Source organism: Panulirus ornatus, chromosome 3, assembly GCF_036320965.1.
Source record: "Panulirus ornatus isolate Po-2019 chromosome 3, ASM3632096v1, whole genome shotgun sequence".
NCBI classification, from domain to species: Eukaryota; Metazoa; Arthropoda; class Malacostraca; order Decapoda; family Palinuridae; genus Panulirus; species Panulirus ornatus.
Window position 1 is genome coordinate 8,546,810 of NC_092226.1, and position 16,715 is coordinate 8,563,524.

A 16,715-nucleotide genomic window follows, 5' to 3' on the forward strand; every position below is an offset into this window, starting at 1 on the left:
TGGAAGGTATCTTGGGGAATGGTTCAGAGGAGGAGGAACGAGAACGTGGCAATAACTAAATGATACCGAGCGAGGAGCGGGAGAAACGAGGCGATACTATCAACGAGGTGAATAACGAGGGAGGAACTGGAGTAACAGTTCTTTGTTATCAACGAGGTAGTAAGGTGAAGGTAATGAGAACTAGGACGATAAAACGATGATTAACGAGAGTAACGAACCACTGATAAATAGGGAGTAACGAGAGTAACAAGATACAATTATCGAAGGAGTAACAAAGTAACAAAACACTGTCAATTAAGTAACAGTGGACACAACAAGGAAGTATTAACGAAAGAGAAACGGAGGCAAATTGACAAGATCACTGACAGAGCAACGAAGTATTGTTTACGAGGGAGTAACAAGAGAAACAAGATACTATCAACGGTAGATCAACGAGAGCAACTGATAGGGAGTAACGAGTAAGACAAATCGTTTTTAACGACGGAGTAACGAAACTAACAAACCTTTATCAACGAGTCTCTAGAGACCAACACAAAAATCCTTCGAAAAATGAGCAAAAAATAATTCCTCGTAAAAAAGAAATGTAATTTCACGTCCAAACTTAATAAATTAATACAATAAAAGATTCTTAATGAATACGAATCACTTAGGTATTCATGGAATCCTTCAACTTTCCAAGATACGTCTGGAGCTCTTTTGATCGTAAGACTCAAAGTTACACAAAGGCTTATTCAGTTCAAATGTATAAATTCTAGAAACCCATATCTACTGATATATACTGAACCCTATGGACATTATCCCATGTACACACATATATATATATATATATATATATATATATATATATATATATATATATATATATATATATATATATACTGTAAAAAAGTAATCTGCTTTCTACTTTCGTAAAGCGTATTTGCCAATTTGTTTCAGCTACTACACAAATATTTACTTAGAACTACAGTCCCATAAACAAACACCCATATCTAACAGGTTTTCCAGTAAACCTATGGACGTATATATATATATATATATATATATATATATATATATATATATATATATATATATATATATATATATATTATATATATATATATATATATATATATATATATATATATATATATATAGGGAATGATGATACGGTTAATGATAATGAGGTTGATATTGTAAGAAAAAAACAAATAGGAACATCGATGAAAGAGGCAACAGGTAGTGATGGAATAAGGAGATGGAATGAGTATTTTGAAAGACTGCCGAGTGTGTTTAATGATTGGGTGGCAGATGTAAGGTGTTTGAGTCGGGATGGTATGCGAAGTGAGAGTCATGGAGAGTGGTTTGGTGAAGAGGGAGGAGATAGTGAAAGCCTTGCAGAAGATGAAGTGTGGCAAGGTGACTGGAATGGATGGTATTGCAAGTGAATTTCTAAAAGAAAGGTAGTGACTGTGTTGCTGATTGGTTAGTTAGGATATATATATATATATATATATATATATATATATATATATATATATTGCACATGCCTATTTGTCGCTTGCTGCTTTAGCGCGAGGAAAAAAAAAAACGAGAACCGGCCTCATTCGCTCACATCCCTTCTCTAGCTGTCATGCGTAATGCACCGAAGCAGAAGACCATCTCACCATCATTACTTACTACAAGAACAAGACAACTAGCGACTGCATCATGAGGAACAACCTCACACAAATCAATAACCCGCTATAGTCAACCAACGTAGTTTACAAGGACTCTTACCCAGCTGACGGTTGTAAACTTCAAAAAAGAAAACGTGAAGTACATCGGTATGGCTACTGCATCACTCAGTCGACGCTTAACAATTCATCTTCGAAACGTAGGCTCTATACTACGTATTTAACTGCATCATAACATGAATCTTACTCGTCAGCATCATACTGAAATATAAATGATACTGAAACACTACTGCCATGTATACGTAAGAGTGAGTAATCCCTTATTCTCTACCGCATTCCAAATGACCTCACTTTCTACCTCCACCGAGCTTAACCAGGCGCTGGGACCTCGGGCAAATCTCTACCGACTACAGTATCGGACAAATCTCTACCGACTACAGTACCATGCATGAACTCCGAGGGAACACGGTCCACTAATCAGCATATTATCTACGTCCCCACTCGCAGTTGTGGAACTCCAAGGGAAAACGGTCCATCTATCAACATATCTAGTCCACACTCGCATTTCTAACACTACAAGATGTGATTCACGCCTTTTTTGTTCTTTATATTGTGTTGTATCACTTATAATCAAATAGAATTAAGCTGGGCGATGTTCGTGAGCCTAAAAAGTCTCATACTACAAGAAGAAAATGAAAATAGATGTGGGACATCTACTTCACACTATATCTTATGAAGCAAAGCATCTGTTGAGAAAAATCTCAAATATAATATATATATATATATATATATATATATATATATATATATATATATATATATATATATATATATATATATATATATATATATGTGTGTGTGTGTGTGTGTGTGTGTGCACACCCTTTCCTTACGTCCACCATAACCACGTATGTGTTTACAGAGAATGCGGCACTACGCGGGCTGGTCGGAGGATAACGAGTACTACCTGACCATGAAGGAGATCCACGCCGACTTCTTCGAGTGTCTCTTGGAACACGTTGGCAAGATCGAACCCGAATACGGCTTTGGTAAGTACACGAGTAAGGCCTTGGTAAGTACACGAGTAAGGCCTTGGTAAGTACACAAGTAAGGCCTTGGTAAGTACACAAGTAAGGCCTTGGTAAGTACACGAGTATGGCCTTTGCAAGTCATCACTTACACTTTCCTACGAAATTTCCATGGCAGTGTACTTCATAACACATTTTGTCTCATTATATATATATATATATATATATATATATATATATATATATATATATATATATATATTCAGTTAAAACACCAATAGAACATAGATATGTGAAAGAGTATGGTTGCTGAGCAATCTTTATGTCGTGATCATTTTCACTCTATATACAAGATTTAAGACATCTCATTTGGGTAAGGTTGAATATCAAAATGGCTTTTGTGACTTTATAGATTTATAAATGTGATAATTGTAAAGTGCACGATAATTCCTTTATTTATAAATGTAGGCAATAAATGACTGAATCACTATCTCCTCTGATATTAGATAAAGATATGATGCATCAATTAACCTTATCTTATGAATAACATATTGCAATATATGATTAAATCCGAGATTAGAGCAAATTCTTATTCTTAATGACTACAATTATTAGATTTTGCTTACGAGTTACATCTGATTGATATCAGAGAGGTTGAAATTTGACGAGTTCTGAATTCATTTTCAAAATCCCTTAAAAAGAATAGAAGGGGGTGGTGTTGGGTGGGTGGGTGGTTGGAGGGTACAATGAAGATAACTGTCTGTAGGCAGTTCTGTCAAACATTGTGAATGAGGGAAGCTTACACCTAAATCCGATAGGATGATGACCTAATTTAGTTTCGGTGATTTGACTGACACCAGGTGATCGGGAGAGCCAACTTAATTTGATAGGCAGACAAATGGAAATACAATTTCGAAATTCAACGTGCATGAACGATTGTTACGGATGGCGTCCTGTGTCCACAACGCATAATATATATTATATATATATATATATATATATATATATATATATATATATATATATATATATATATATATATATATATATATATTCTAAGAATCATGTGCGCTGATATCCAGTTTAACTCAAATTGTCTCATTCATCTCATCTGACCTACGTCCTCCACCTTCATTCATTCATTCATCTCTCTCTCTCTCTCTCTCTCTCTCTCTCTCTCTCTCTCTCTCTCTCTCTCTCTCTCTCTCTCTCTCTCTCTCTCCTAAATACTTCCCACTGCACCAGTAGAGAAGGGAATAAGCAACATGAAGAACAGTGAACAAATGAAGGTCGTGGATGAGTGGTTGAAAGTTGGTGTCAAAACTGGAAATGTCTTTGGAAATGGTTGTGTGGTTAAAGTCTGGAAGAAAGCAGTTTTTGTCTCATTGTGTTAAAAGGGTAAAGGAATAAAACCGAGCGTTAATCATTATGAAGGAATAAGTCTCTTGAGCATTGCTGGTAAGGCGTGTTGTAGTGTAGTGAATGCTCGAGTTAAAAAAAGGATTAGCCAACCATATTTGTTAGTGTGGAACTAAGTGGGTTAATGAAGGGAAGGTAGTGTGTCGATCACATAAACAAGCGCCTAGACAAGTAATGGAAACATTTTTAGAGAAACTATTTCCATGTATCTAGTATTTATGGTTTTAGAATAGCCATATGGTTGAGCCAAATTTCAGAGGACTTTTGGGTAGTTTTAGAATCGATGTGGTATGTGTGGAAAGACGTTTGAATGCTGTTAAGAGCTTCTGTATATTGGAAGTCGTTGCATGTGGGAAGAGCAGTTGGTGGCACGTATGAGTGGTACGAATTTACGCAGGACTGCATCGAGGTGGTGTAAAGTCACTATGATTATTTGGTTATTCACAGTCTTCATTGCTGGGGGGGCATTTGTTGAGATGGTTGTTGCGTGATTGTTGCTGCTGTTGCGGTGTGCAGTTGATGCCGTGTTGGTTAGCCACTTCAGAAAACGAGCTTGTATAGGGACATTGAGCTGGATCGACGATGTGAAAAAGCAGAGGCGTGCACGAGAAACATAGATGAAATGAGAGTCAGACTGAAAGCTGTAGTAATTGGGGAAAATGCTTGATCGTGCGTTGAAGGTGTATTTGTCCTAATGCTTATATATATAGCTGTGAATCCCTGATGTATTTAGGATCAGGATAAATAATACATAAAAGCATTATATGTGTCAAGTATGCGCAGGGCAACTAGGAATAGCATAGGTAGAATGAGTTACGAAAACATGAATAGGTTATGTGGTATGAAGGAATTATCAAAGAGGTGTATGAATGAAGGTGTATATGAAGGAGAATCCTTCACGGTGGTATGAGTATATAACATAATGGCAAACAATAGGTCGTTCAAGAATAACAGAAAAGGGAAAGTACACAGAGGAGAGGTAGACTGTATAAGAGAAGGATAGCTGTATTCAGAAAGCAGACCTCAGCTGGGAATATTTCAAATGACTATCCTAAAGGATAGCCTCCTGGGGAATCGGATTCATTGGAGACATTTTCTATATTCATTGGCTACGAACGAGGTCACTGATCTCATTCGAGAATCAACTTAGTATTTAAAGGGATAAAAAGTAAGAACTTTTATAAGTGTGAAGGTCCTTGTTTCTACTTAATACGCTGTTGTGAGTGAGGATGTATGGATGCGTATGTGAGAGAGAGAGAGAGAGAGAGAGAGAGAGAGAGAGAGAGAGAGAGAGAGAGAGAGAGAGAGAGACTGGGGATGGAGAAGTGATGCAGAGAGATAGACAGACAGACTTATAGATAGATAGGTAAATAGATATATTGACATAGATACACACCTCAAATCATGTCACAGGAGTCCACCATATAGCCACAAGTAGACCTGGAATATCAGATCACCACCAATCCATCATTGTCTCTCGTCCAGTCACTTCAGTCACCCATTCCGGATAATCAATTTGGATGGCATTAATCCCGCGTTGAAATGGTCCCAACTAATTCACCTTACGCCCCCGGCAGAGTTCGACGTGGACCGGATCCCGGACCGGGTCCAGATGTACCAGTGGCTCAACATGTGGGGCAATCTGACCCACGGCGCCCGAGCTATGATCGACTTCCCGATATGGCTGCAGATCCTGCCCAAGATCCTCTTCAAGGTCATCAACAGGAGAGGTAAGGCGGTGGAAGGGATTGAGGTAGAAAGAATAGCTAGGGTCATGGGGAGAGAGAGAGAGAGAGAGAGAGAGAGAGAGAGAGAGAGAGAGAGAGAGAGAGAGAGAGAGAGAGAGGGATGGTTTTGAGGGGGAAGGAAAGATCAGGGGGTGGTGGGGAGGGGAGAAGAAGAGACGGTCATTGGGAGAATGGGAAGGGAAGTTCTGGGGAGGATAAGAGAAGGTCAGAGGGAAATGGGAAGGGTTACAGGGGGAAGGGAAGGTCTGCAGGGGGGAAAAAGAGAAGGTCAAGAGAAGGTAGGGAAAATTTAGGGCTTATGGGAAGGTCTGGAGGTTGGGGAGAGACGAGAAAGTCATGGGAAAATGGGAAGGTTTTTGGGAGGAGGAGGAGGAAAAATGGTCCTCATTTGGATCTCTCGTGTTCGTATATTTGGAGAGCAATACAGGAGGGGAGGATTTCCGGGCACCCATGTCCGCCTCTCTTAGTCGTCTTCTACGACCTACAGGAAATTAGTGAGCAGTAATCTTCCTCTCCCATGGGAGTATCGTGGGGCTGGTCAGGGCTGGGTATGAGGGCAAAAGCTAAAGATGGCGCAGCACTACTACTGAAGCATGAGTTGTGGGAGTGTGTGAAAGTGTAAGAAAGTGAGCTCTGGACTGATGTGGGTAAAAATGCGAGTGGATTGCGAAAGATGGGTGATAATTATTGCTTATGCACTTGGAAAATAGAAGAGAAATTATGTGAGGTGAGTGTTTCCGGAGCAGCTGAGTGATCAATTGGTATTAGTGATGAACGATCAATGGTGAGTAATGTCGCCGTTGAGGGTATAATTGGAGAGGAGCATAGAGTACCCGATAATGTGAATAAGAATGGTAAACAGGTAGTAGAGTTGTGTACTGAAAACGAACTGGTCACAGGGAATACCTGGATTGGATAGAGAGACATACATAATTATACGTGGGTGTGTGGGCGTTGATGTATAGATACGAGTGTGTGTGCTTGAGTGGATGGGCCATTCTTCGTATGTTTCCTGGCGCTACCTCGCGGACGCGGGAAACAGCGTTTAAGTATAGTAAAAATTTATATGTATATATATATACATATATATATATATATATATATATATATATATATATATATATATATATATATATATTTTGCAGTGAAATGCGCACTTCCATAGATGTTCAGTGTTCTCCAACAGCGAGGATTCGAACCGTTGCCCCAAACGCGGAAGCAGAAAATGCTATCAACTTACTAGGTTATCATAGGCAAATCATTCTTCTCTTTGCTCTGTGACACTAGATCTTTTTTAATACTCGAAGGATGAGATACATAATCATAGAAAAACGAAAAGAAAAAAAATGATTCGGTCATTCGCAGAAACAGGAAATGTGCTACACAAACACTAGTGGCTGTCAGGGGAAGATACCGACCCTCCGGGCTTAACGCTATACTCTAGCGTGAGAATGTGACCAGCTGCAGAGTAAGCGGTGATGAATATTCTATACGGATATCGACTAACTCATAGTGATCACCTCGTACGAGAATATATATATATATATATCATTTAACTACACTGGCAAGTCATGTCCAGTACTTTAGGGAGCAAACTCATATGGTCTTAGGAGAGAATGTAGACTTTGTCTGCACACATAATACAGAACAGATCACACACACACACACACACACACACACACACACACACACACACACACACACACACACACCTGAGGATTTAAACCATGATGAATGCGACGAGTTTTACTCACCTCAGACTCGCCGTAACATTCACAGAACCCGAGAGTAAATATTAGAGAGAGATGTGCTTTATTCATGCAGTTCGTTTACTTACTGTGCTATGCTGACCGTCATCGTAACTCTGGCATCAGAGCTCTGGATGTTGCCAACTAGACGAGCAATGATTTCTACTTGCAACGGAATTCCTTCGTATCAATGATAAGGTTTTACTCTGACTAACGCTCGTACGTTGGTATTACGTGATCCAAGGTGATGATATGTTTGAATAATGCTAATGTTAACGCCGGGTAGAGTTACGGTAGTTCTGGGTGGCAAAAGAGGGTATCGTTCCTTCGTTCATGAGTGTCAGATGTGTTGAGTTTCACGCTTTAATGTATTCCCTCAACGTCTGCACTCGAAAGGCATTGTAAAAAAGTCAACAGTAACCACTACAGAACAAATGATATATATTTATGATGCTGTTGCTTGTTTCTTTGATGTTGCTGTAGCATTTACATGTATGCCTTTGTATTTGATCGTATGACAACGGCAGTTATGCTGATCTTAATCTTGCAAAGGATACATTAATTTCTCGACGTTTTTTTCTTCATATAATAGCTCACTCCTCCTGCCCACTGCCCACTCAAAGTGTTCATCATCATCTCCCTCCTAACCCCTCACCATATGCTCATATCCTCCACCCCACGATCCTCATACCCTCCACCCCACGATCCTCATACCCTACACCTCACATGTCCTAATTGGATATACTCCTCCTACGCTAGACATACATTTCCTTACCTCAACTTTATCCATTTGGACATTCCTGCATAGACACTCTCCTACCTCACGCAAAATAGGATGCTCTTAGCCCATTTGACGTATTCGACAACATGCTCCTCCTCCTTCACACGATACACGCTCCTCCCATCAGAGTATAGTCCTCCCACACTCGGCACCCTCCACACACACAAACACTCGCCGTGCTTCCCTCTGCCTCCCTCAACTTCAGGACCATCATAAAGCTCTCCCACCGCCATGCATTCTCCCTCTTACCCTCCCCCATTCAATAACATCTCTCTCTCTCTCTCTCTCTCTCTCTCTCTCTCTCTCTCTCTCTCTCTCTCTCTCTCTCTCCTCCACTATGTAGCGCAGCTCACCGTCCCACCTCCCCCTTGCAGATGACGGCATCGTGTCGTACGACGAGCTCAGGAGCTTCTACGCCCTCTTCATCAAGCTGCCAGAGGACCAGGTCGACCACATCACCGAGGAGGCCTACCGGGCCCTCACCTCGGTCAGTGGAAACGGTCGTTCTTGTGTTAATAGTAGTAGTATTAGTAGTAGTATTAGTAGTAGTAAAAGTAGTAGCAGTAGTAGTATAGTGGTAGTAATGCTAAAATAGGCTAAGAAGGGAATACATATTCGAAAATATGTGGTCTCATATATATATATATATATATATATATATATATATATATATATATATATATATATATATATATTTTTTTTTTTTTTTTTTTTGCTTTGTCGCTGTCTCCCGCGTTTGCGAGGTAGCGCAAGGAAACAGACGAAAGAAATGGCCCAACCCACCCCCATACACATGTATATACATACGTCCACACACGCAAATATACATACCTACACAGCTTTCCATGGTTTACCCCAGACGCTTCACATGCCTTGATTCAATCCACTGACAGCACGTCAACCCCGGTATACCACATCGCTCCAATTCACTCTATTCCTTGCCCTCCTTTCACCCTCCTGCATGTTCAGGCCCCGATCACACAAAATCTTTTTCACTCCATCTTTCCACCTCCAATTTGGTCTCCCTCTTCTCCTCGTTCCCTCCACCTCCGACACATATATTCTCTTGGTCAATCTTTCCTCACTCATTCTCTCCATGTGCCCGAACCATTTCAAAACACCCTCTTCTGCTCTCTCAACCACGCTCTTTTTATTTCCACACATCTCTCTTACCCTTACGTTACTTACTCGATCAAACCACCTCACACCACACATTGTCCTCAAACATCTCATTCCAGCACATCCATCCTCCTGCGCACAACTCTATCCATAGCCCACGCCTCGCAACCATACAACATTGTTGGAACCACTATTCCTTCAAACATACCCATTTTTGCTTTCCGAGATAATGTTCTCGACTTCCACACATTCTTCAAGGCTCCCAGAATTTTCGCCCCCTCCCCCACCCTATGATCCACTTCCGCTTCCATGGTTCCATCCGCTGCCAGATCCACTCCCAGATATCTAAAACACTTCACTTCCTCCAGTTTTTCTCCATTCAAACTCACACACACAAAGACAATCACATTCCATAGAAGTTGTGACAAGTCAGGAGAAAAGGTCGGTCTCACCTGCGTTAGGATGCACATGTGCGTCATCAGACGTCTTCACCACCAAGATGTAATTATCATCTTTTGTAACAAGCCAACAATTAAAAGCCTTCGTTCCCTCCTCAGGCTCACTCCAGTCATCGATCCGTCCCACAGAGGAGAATGAACACCTGAGTTAACCGTCTGCCATGACCAAGACTCGAACCTGGGACAGAGTGACTCATAAGTAGCAAAGCTAACCACTAAATCACGATAGGAATATATATATATATATATATATATATATATATATATATATATATATATATATATATATATATATATATATATATATATATATATGAAGTCAGCAAGTATGAGTATGTACATGTGCATATATGTATGCGCCTGTGTATATATGTATACGTTATGTATATGTGCGTGTATGGGCGTTCATGTATATATATATATATATATATGTGGCTAGGCCATTCTTCGTCCGTTTCCTTGCGCTACCTCGCTAACGCGGGAAACAGTGACCGAGTATAATGAAGAAATGTATATATATAAATATGTAGGGGAGAAAGAATACTTCCCACGTATTCCCTGCGTGTCGTAGAAGGCGACTAAAAGGGGAGGGAGCGGGTGGCTGGAAATCCTCCCCTCTCGTTTTTTTTTTCAATTTTCCAAAAGAAGGAACAGAGAAGAGGGCCAGGTGAGGATTATTTCCCTCAAAGGCCCAGTCCTCTGTTCTTAACGCTACCTCGCTAATGCGGGAAATGACGAATAGTTTGAAAGAAAAAGAGAAAAGAAAATATATATATATATATATATATATATATATATTTCCCTGGGGATAGGGGAGAAAGAATACTTCCCCCTGCGTGTCGTAGAAGGCGACTAAAAGGGAAGGGAGCGGGGGGCTGGAAATCCTCCCCTCTCGTTTTTTTTTTTCCAAAAGAAGGAACAGAGGAGGGGTCCAGGTGGGGATGTTCCCTCAAAGGCCCAGTCCTCTGTTCTTAACGCTACCTCGCTATCGCGGGAAATAGCGAATAGTATGAAAAAAAAAAAAAATATATATATATATATATATATATATATATATATATATATATATATATATATATATATATATATATATACTGACAAAATCAATGGTGCATTACATGTCAGTGTCAATCATGCTGAAGCGATCGAATAAAAAAAAAAACTGAAGAACAGATTCTGCGTCTCGAGCAGGTGAATAATTCTTATGAAACAGTGTTGATGCACGGACATGACCTGGTCCGAGTGGCACCTCTGCATTCTCGCGTTATCAATCAGTTTCCTGAAAAATGAACACCACCGCCGCTGGCAGTTCATAATCTTGTAGACAACTCGTATTTTGACTGATTGCTTCAAACAGCTCGCGTTGCAACTACTTGCTTCAGAGGAAAAGAATTATTCTAGAATTCTCAGAAATGAAATCGCTCGGCTATTTCCTCTCGTTGTACCTTAGGTCAATGATTTTGCATATATAGATCGAGATGGTCATTGATACCTAAACACAAGTTGGGAATATGGCTCCCACTCGACTTCTTCCACAATAGAGAGACGATTCACTCTTAGTGTACAAACGGAGTCCACACTGGACTACTTTGGACACAATAGAATTCACTTCTACAACCGTAAATAAGAATGTAATCACACACGTCCCATCACAAGTCGAAATTCGCGTCTTTCATTTGTTCTCTCCACCAACAACACTCCCCTCCTAATCCTTGTGACCGGCACCAACCCAGCCATCCACAGTTGTCCATATGGTCCTCCTCTACTGAGGTGAAATGTCACCGTGTTTCTATTTCGGATGCTGCCAATGGTCTATCCTCCGTGCTTGCTGCGATCCCCTGCACTTGTACCAATGAATCGTTCATGAAGTGTCCTGGAATTAGGTTGTGTGGTGGGTATGTCCCGCGAGTCTGGATCATCAGCGAGCTTACTGACCCCTCTCCCCGTGTTTACTTTAAACATTACGACTCGTCTGCTGATCAGAAAGTTGCTTAAAAGAACGTAAAGTTGCCTCACAGAACGTACTTCAGGTGTCCGATGCGTTAAGTTGTCGTCTGGCAAAGTTATAGCTAATATCTCTTCATAATTGTGGTCCATTGTAGGTGCCAGCTTGTTGAGATGACGTCTGACGGAGATAAAGGTAATGTTTTGATTGTTATATCCACTCTGTTCTAAAAGAGAAATGATATTCTGTCACACTTTCCATTCTATTTTATGTTCCGGTGGTTTTTTTTCTCTTTTTGAATATAGTCTGAAAGATCTGAAAATAAGTGTATATCCATTTTCCTCTAAAAGCATTAAATCCCTTTACACTATAAGATCCATTAAACGTTCTCGGTCCTCATCTCACTTGATTGTTGTATTACAGAGTGGCGACTTCCCTCTGACCGAGCGAGTGTACTTGATGGCTTTCGCGAACTTCCTCCTGGGCAAGACACCGCACGGGCCTGGAAAATATATCTTCGGCGGCTTCAAGGACAGCGAAGTGGGCCTCTTCCAGGTCGACTACTCGTGTCTTCTAGAACCGAAAGAGGACTAGAAGACTCCAGGCATCCCAAACAGGACTTACACACACACACACACACACACACACACACACACACACAAAGCAAAACCACGTCCTCACCCCTCTTCTTGGAACACCCCGAGGAGTGGTCGTGTTCCTAATTTTCCTTGTAAATCTAACCAGTTTTCTACGTCACGCTGGAAAAGTGACAAGTTAAGCGCAGTCTCCTGGAACGCTTGGGGGACCGCAAGATTTTGTATGTGCTGTTGTCGCCCTCGTCTGCTGAACACCATCGTGGCTGTCGGGCTGTCCATGGTCCATTCTCCTGTAACAGGGATGAATCAAGACCTCAGCATCAGCCTTCTGCTTTCCAGGACCAGTGCAGACCCATGTCTTCATTTCAACTCTTGTTTCGTCGATGGCAAGAGAGATTTCCCCATCAACATCAGCTGCTTGAGACGAGGAAGCACAAGGCCACTGTGTCAACGTCTGCTGCTTTCAGTGGAAGCTGCAGATCCTTCCTGTCTTATGATATAACAATCGATGGAACATCTTAACCAGCTTTTGCTTTTTCAAAGAAAAAAAAAATGGTATATTATATATCAGAAGATATAATTTGACTCGTGGAAATGTAATTGTTCAGGAGATATAAAGTGATAGTAGCTTTCTTTTATAGCAGTGTTATCAAGAGTATCTATAATCAAGTTGCAAAGTTGTTTATCTTTTCAGTGAGAGTAACGCATTCAGTGTCTCTAGGTCAAGTCGACCCAAGAGGGTCAAGTTAACAGGTCTAAAGGTATGGACGCACAAACGTTCTTTTTAAATCACTCGAGAATTTGTGTAAGAAATACAGAGATTTCCAACATCTAAGAGTAAACCTCTTGCGAGATATTTCAATGAGTCTCAAAGACATAGAAACGCGAGCTCTTGCTCTCATAATGATGAGCGATGAAGGAAAAGAAAAATCTATTCAAGAAAAGTAATATTTTTATGAGGAAGATAAGGGAAAGTGTGAGAGCTATTCCTCGAAAAGAAAGTATCAATACAACTCTTACATAAGACAGCGTCTGTTGATATGGACTCGTCAATTCTCGAGTGTGTTAAATGTGGAAAATAAAATGTAAGGTGTCTGGTTGTCCTTTTTAAACTAATAGTGCTTTGAGGAACGTCGCTTGTGTGCTACGAGATGCCATTTAGTATACACGAGTGACTATGGCAGTATTGCAAGAATATCATCTTCCCTTCATCTTGTCTTATTTGGTAAAAATACGTTGATAAACGAGAGATTTCTCACTGGTAAGAACACACACACACACACACACACAACCACTTAGATCTCATCACGTTGCATCTTTATTGTTCTCTTCATTAGACTTAAGAAGAAGAAGAGGAAGGAAGAAAGAGGAAGATTAAGAGCCTTTGAAAGCTCTATTAACTTTAAATGGCTCTGTGCTTATATTTGTAATCCACTGGAATGATTGTCGGTATATGTAAGACATATCTCTTCACATGAGGCAAAAAATTTTTTTCCCCTCTCTCGCACTGCATCACCTCACTCACTCACGGCTGTCCCTCAGTCCACAATAGTAGTGGAGCTTACAGCTGCAAACCCAAGGATCATATCTAGATATTTCGGAATCTCAAGTCAGACTATTATTATGTAATTCCAGTGTACCATGTATTTGCTAGAAGACATCTGTGATGTGACCTTTTTTTCAAAATGGTTCGTATATAAGATGCTATGGCACTCTCAAAATTCTCAAGGTCAACAACTTCATGTGAAGGAATGAAAAATGACCATATTCTTTGACAGTGGCGTGAGGTCTGTCGACCATGCCATACCATGTCGTATGGTCAACCCACAATTTAAGCTGGGCTGCTGTAAGGCCCACAGAGTTCATTGTTATGTCGTAAAGTCATAACACGGTGGGGCGGGGACGTGCATACATGTACATGTGAGAGTGAAGTCAGTATCTCAAGCCTTTGCTCAGCTGTAGGTGTTGTAAAAGCTTGTCTCATTATGATTAAAACCTTGTTCCCTATAGTCGACACAGGAGGTATGTATGTGATCACGAGGTTTGGAGGTACTGAGCGGTTGGGGTTTTTAAGACGAGGTTACCATCAGGCTGGGGGTTTAGAGGACACAGTGACTTCGGAAGGAGGTGTTGCCTGACTGACACAGGTGTGGGTGAGTGGGTTGTCCGAGACACTGGGAGTCGGGGGAGACGAGCCAGGAGAAACCCTTAATTACCACGTCGGGAGGATAAGGAATGGGGGTGCTAATTGGTAAAAAGAAAAAAAAAAGGGAAAAAAAAAGGAGAAGGGCCGAGTAAAAACTTGACCAAGCTGGTCGATACTGCAATTTCCTGGAGAGAGAGAGAGAGAGAGAGAGAGAGAGAGAGAGAGAGAGATTGAGGGAGAGAGAGAGAGAGGAGGGCGTGTATGTAAAGGAAGGTGGTCAGGTTTAGACTAAGGTGGTTTTTAGATAGATGGTTATCTAACCGGGCAATCTTAGTGAAGGTGACTCCCATTACTGGTGGAAACGACCACGCAGGTTGCTCTCTCTCTCTCTCTCTCTCTCTCTCTCTCTCTCTCTCTCTCTCTCTCTCTCTCTCTCTCTCTCTCTCTCTCTCTCTCGACCTACCCGAACCCCTCCCTTCGTCCTCGTCGTCAAAATCCTGAATCAAGACGCTACTCTGAACTTCATTTGATCCCTTACACGAACTGACTAATCTCCTACCTCAACCCCATCCCTCAGTGCATTATTCTTGCATCATACAGTGAAGAAAAGAAGGTCTTGTGCTTCTCCATCGGCACGAAAGTTTGCCTTCCAACTTTATTTAGCTCTTGTAGGGAAACGGATACTAACGAGGCATTAAGGGAAGGGTTTACTGTGACAGAAGAAATGTTTAGTTTACTTTGAGCACTTAACATTGGCTTGTCGTAAGCCCAAACCTAACGTGTGGCATTCCCTATCCACTGTAGGTCCAAAGCTCGTGTATCACTGAGTGGGAATCTCTTCTCTGACTCCAGCGCACATCACCGTGTCCTATGGCAACACTCTGTGTCGCAAGGTCACCCCAACTTGTCCTTAGCACTCATGACCGTCATGATAATCTAAGCTCACACCACTGTGTCATAAGCCCTCACCAACCCCGTCTTCACCAATCACCACAGTGTTAGAAAGTTAAATCCCACTGGAAAAGATTCATGGAGGAGGACGAAATGGATTATGACATTCTATTGTCTCTGAGGATATCGCTTTTGTCTTTTCTTTTCATGCCTCGCTGCTTAGGCTATCCACATTCACGCTCTGTAAGCAATCTTCTCCAGGTTTATGCTTGTCGCTTTTTTGAGAGGCCAAAGGTCAAGCTCCAGTTTTAATCTGGCTGGGAAAACTATGACTGACTAACATGCCTGACCATCCAGCCTGCCTGCTTGGTAATGTATGAGAGAGAGAGAGAGAAAGGTATGAGAAACTGTAGTTGTCTGGGTGGGAGACTCCAGCATCTCATTCTTAGAGAAATATAAGCGAGGGGCCTAAGAATCAACGTTGGTTTGTCCCCTCATCGCTTCTGGTCTATAGAATTCCAACTCAAAGGGAAACCAAAGAGTAGCAAATGCCCTTCCTCGCATTTCGTACACCTTTAGCTTTTTTGTATATATACATATACGACACATGTGGATTTATAGGTCTATAATACCATATTTCATTGAGCATAACGACAGTGTTTCATAATTACACCATGATAACGTTATTAGCCATATCTTGTGGTGCTTCTCACTGTGCATGATGTCAACTGATCTAAGAGTTGAAAGGCACAGTCAGTCACTGAAGTGACTCAGTCTATCAACAGGACTCGCATGAGCAAATAAACAAATGCAAAATGTTATTTGATGGCCAAGGGAAGGAAATTGGAATTCAATGAATGTATCATATATACATATGATATATATATATATATATATATATATATATACATATATATATATATACATATGATATATATATATATATATATATATATATATATATATATATATATATATATATATATGAGAAAGAGTGAAAGAGCATTGCTCTTTACAGCTCCAACAGTACCAATAGCATCATGTCTTTGCCATGTATTACTTGTCCTTATTTTTCACCGTTTTCTGCTATGGTCATGAGGCGCTTTCTGTGGTCTGTGCACACCCCACTGTGGTTTGTCTGATGGCCTTTGGCTGGGAGAGGAAAGGTGAACAAGCTACTT

The 16,715-nt window shown here is 40.8% G+C and overlaps 1 protein-coding gene across 2 annotated transcripts in view; it reads left to right on the forward strand.

Annotated features, from left to right (window-relative positions):
• The window catches only part of LOC139760324 (uncharacterized), a 525,168-nt gene extending 508,744 nt beyond the window's left edge, over positions 1-16,424 (forward strand). For both annotated transcript variants that reach the window (XM_071683337.1, XM_071683346.1), the window contains 4 exons: positions 2,578-2,704; positions 5,680-5,832; positions 8,754-8,866; positions 12,325-16,424. In XM_071683337.1, the coding sequence (XP_071539438.1) occupies positions 2,578-2,704; positions 5,680-5,832; positions 8,754-8,866; positions 12,325-12,495 (564 nt within the window). In that variant the 3' untranslated portion in view covers positions 12,496-16,424. The remainder of the gene's footprint in view (positions 1-2,577; positions 2,705-5,679; positions 5,833-8,753; positions 8,867-12,324) is intronic.
• Positions 16,425-16,715: the final 291 nt, after the last annotated feature.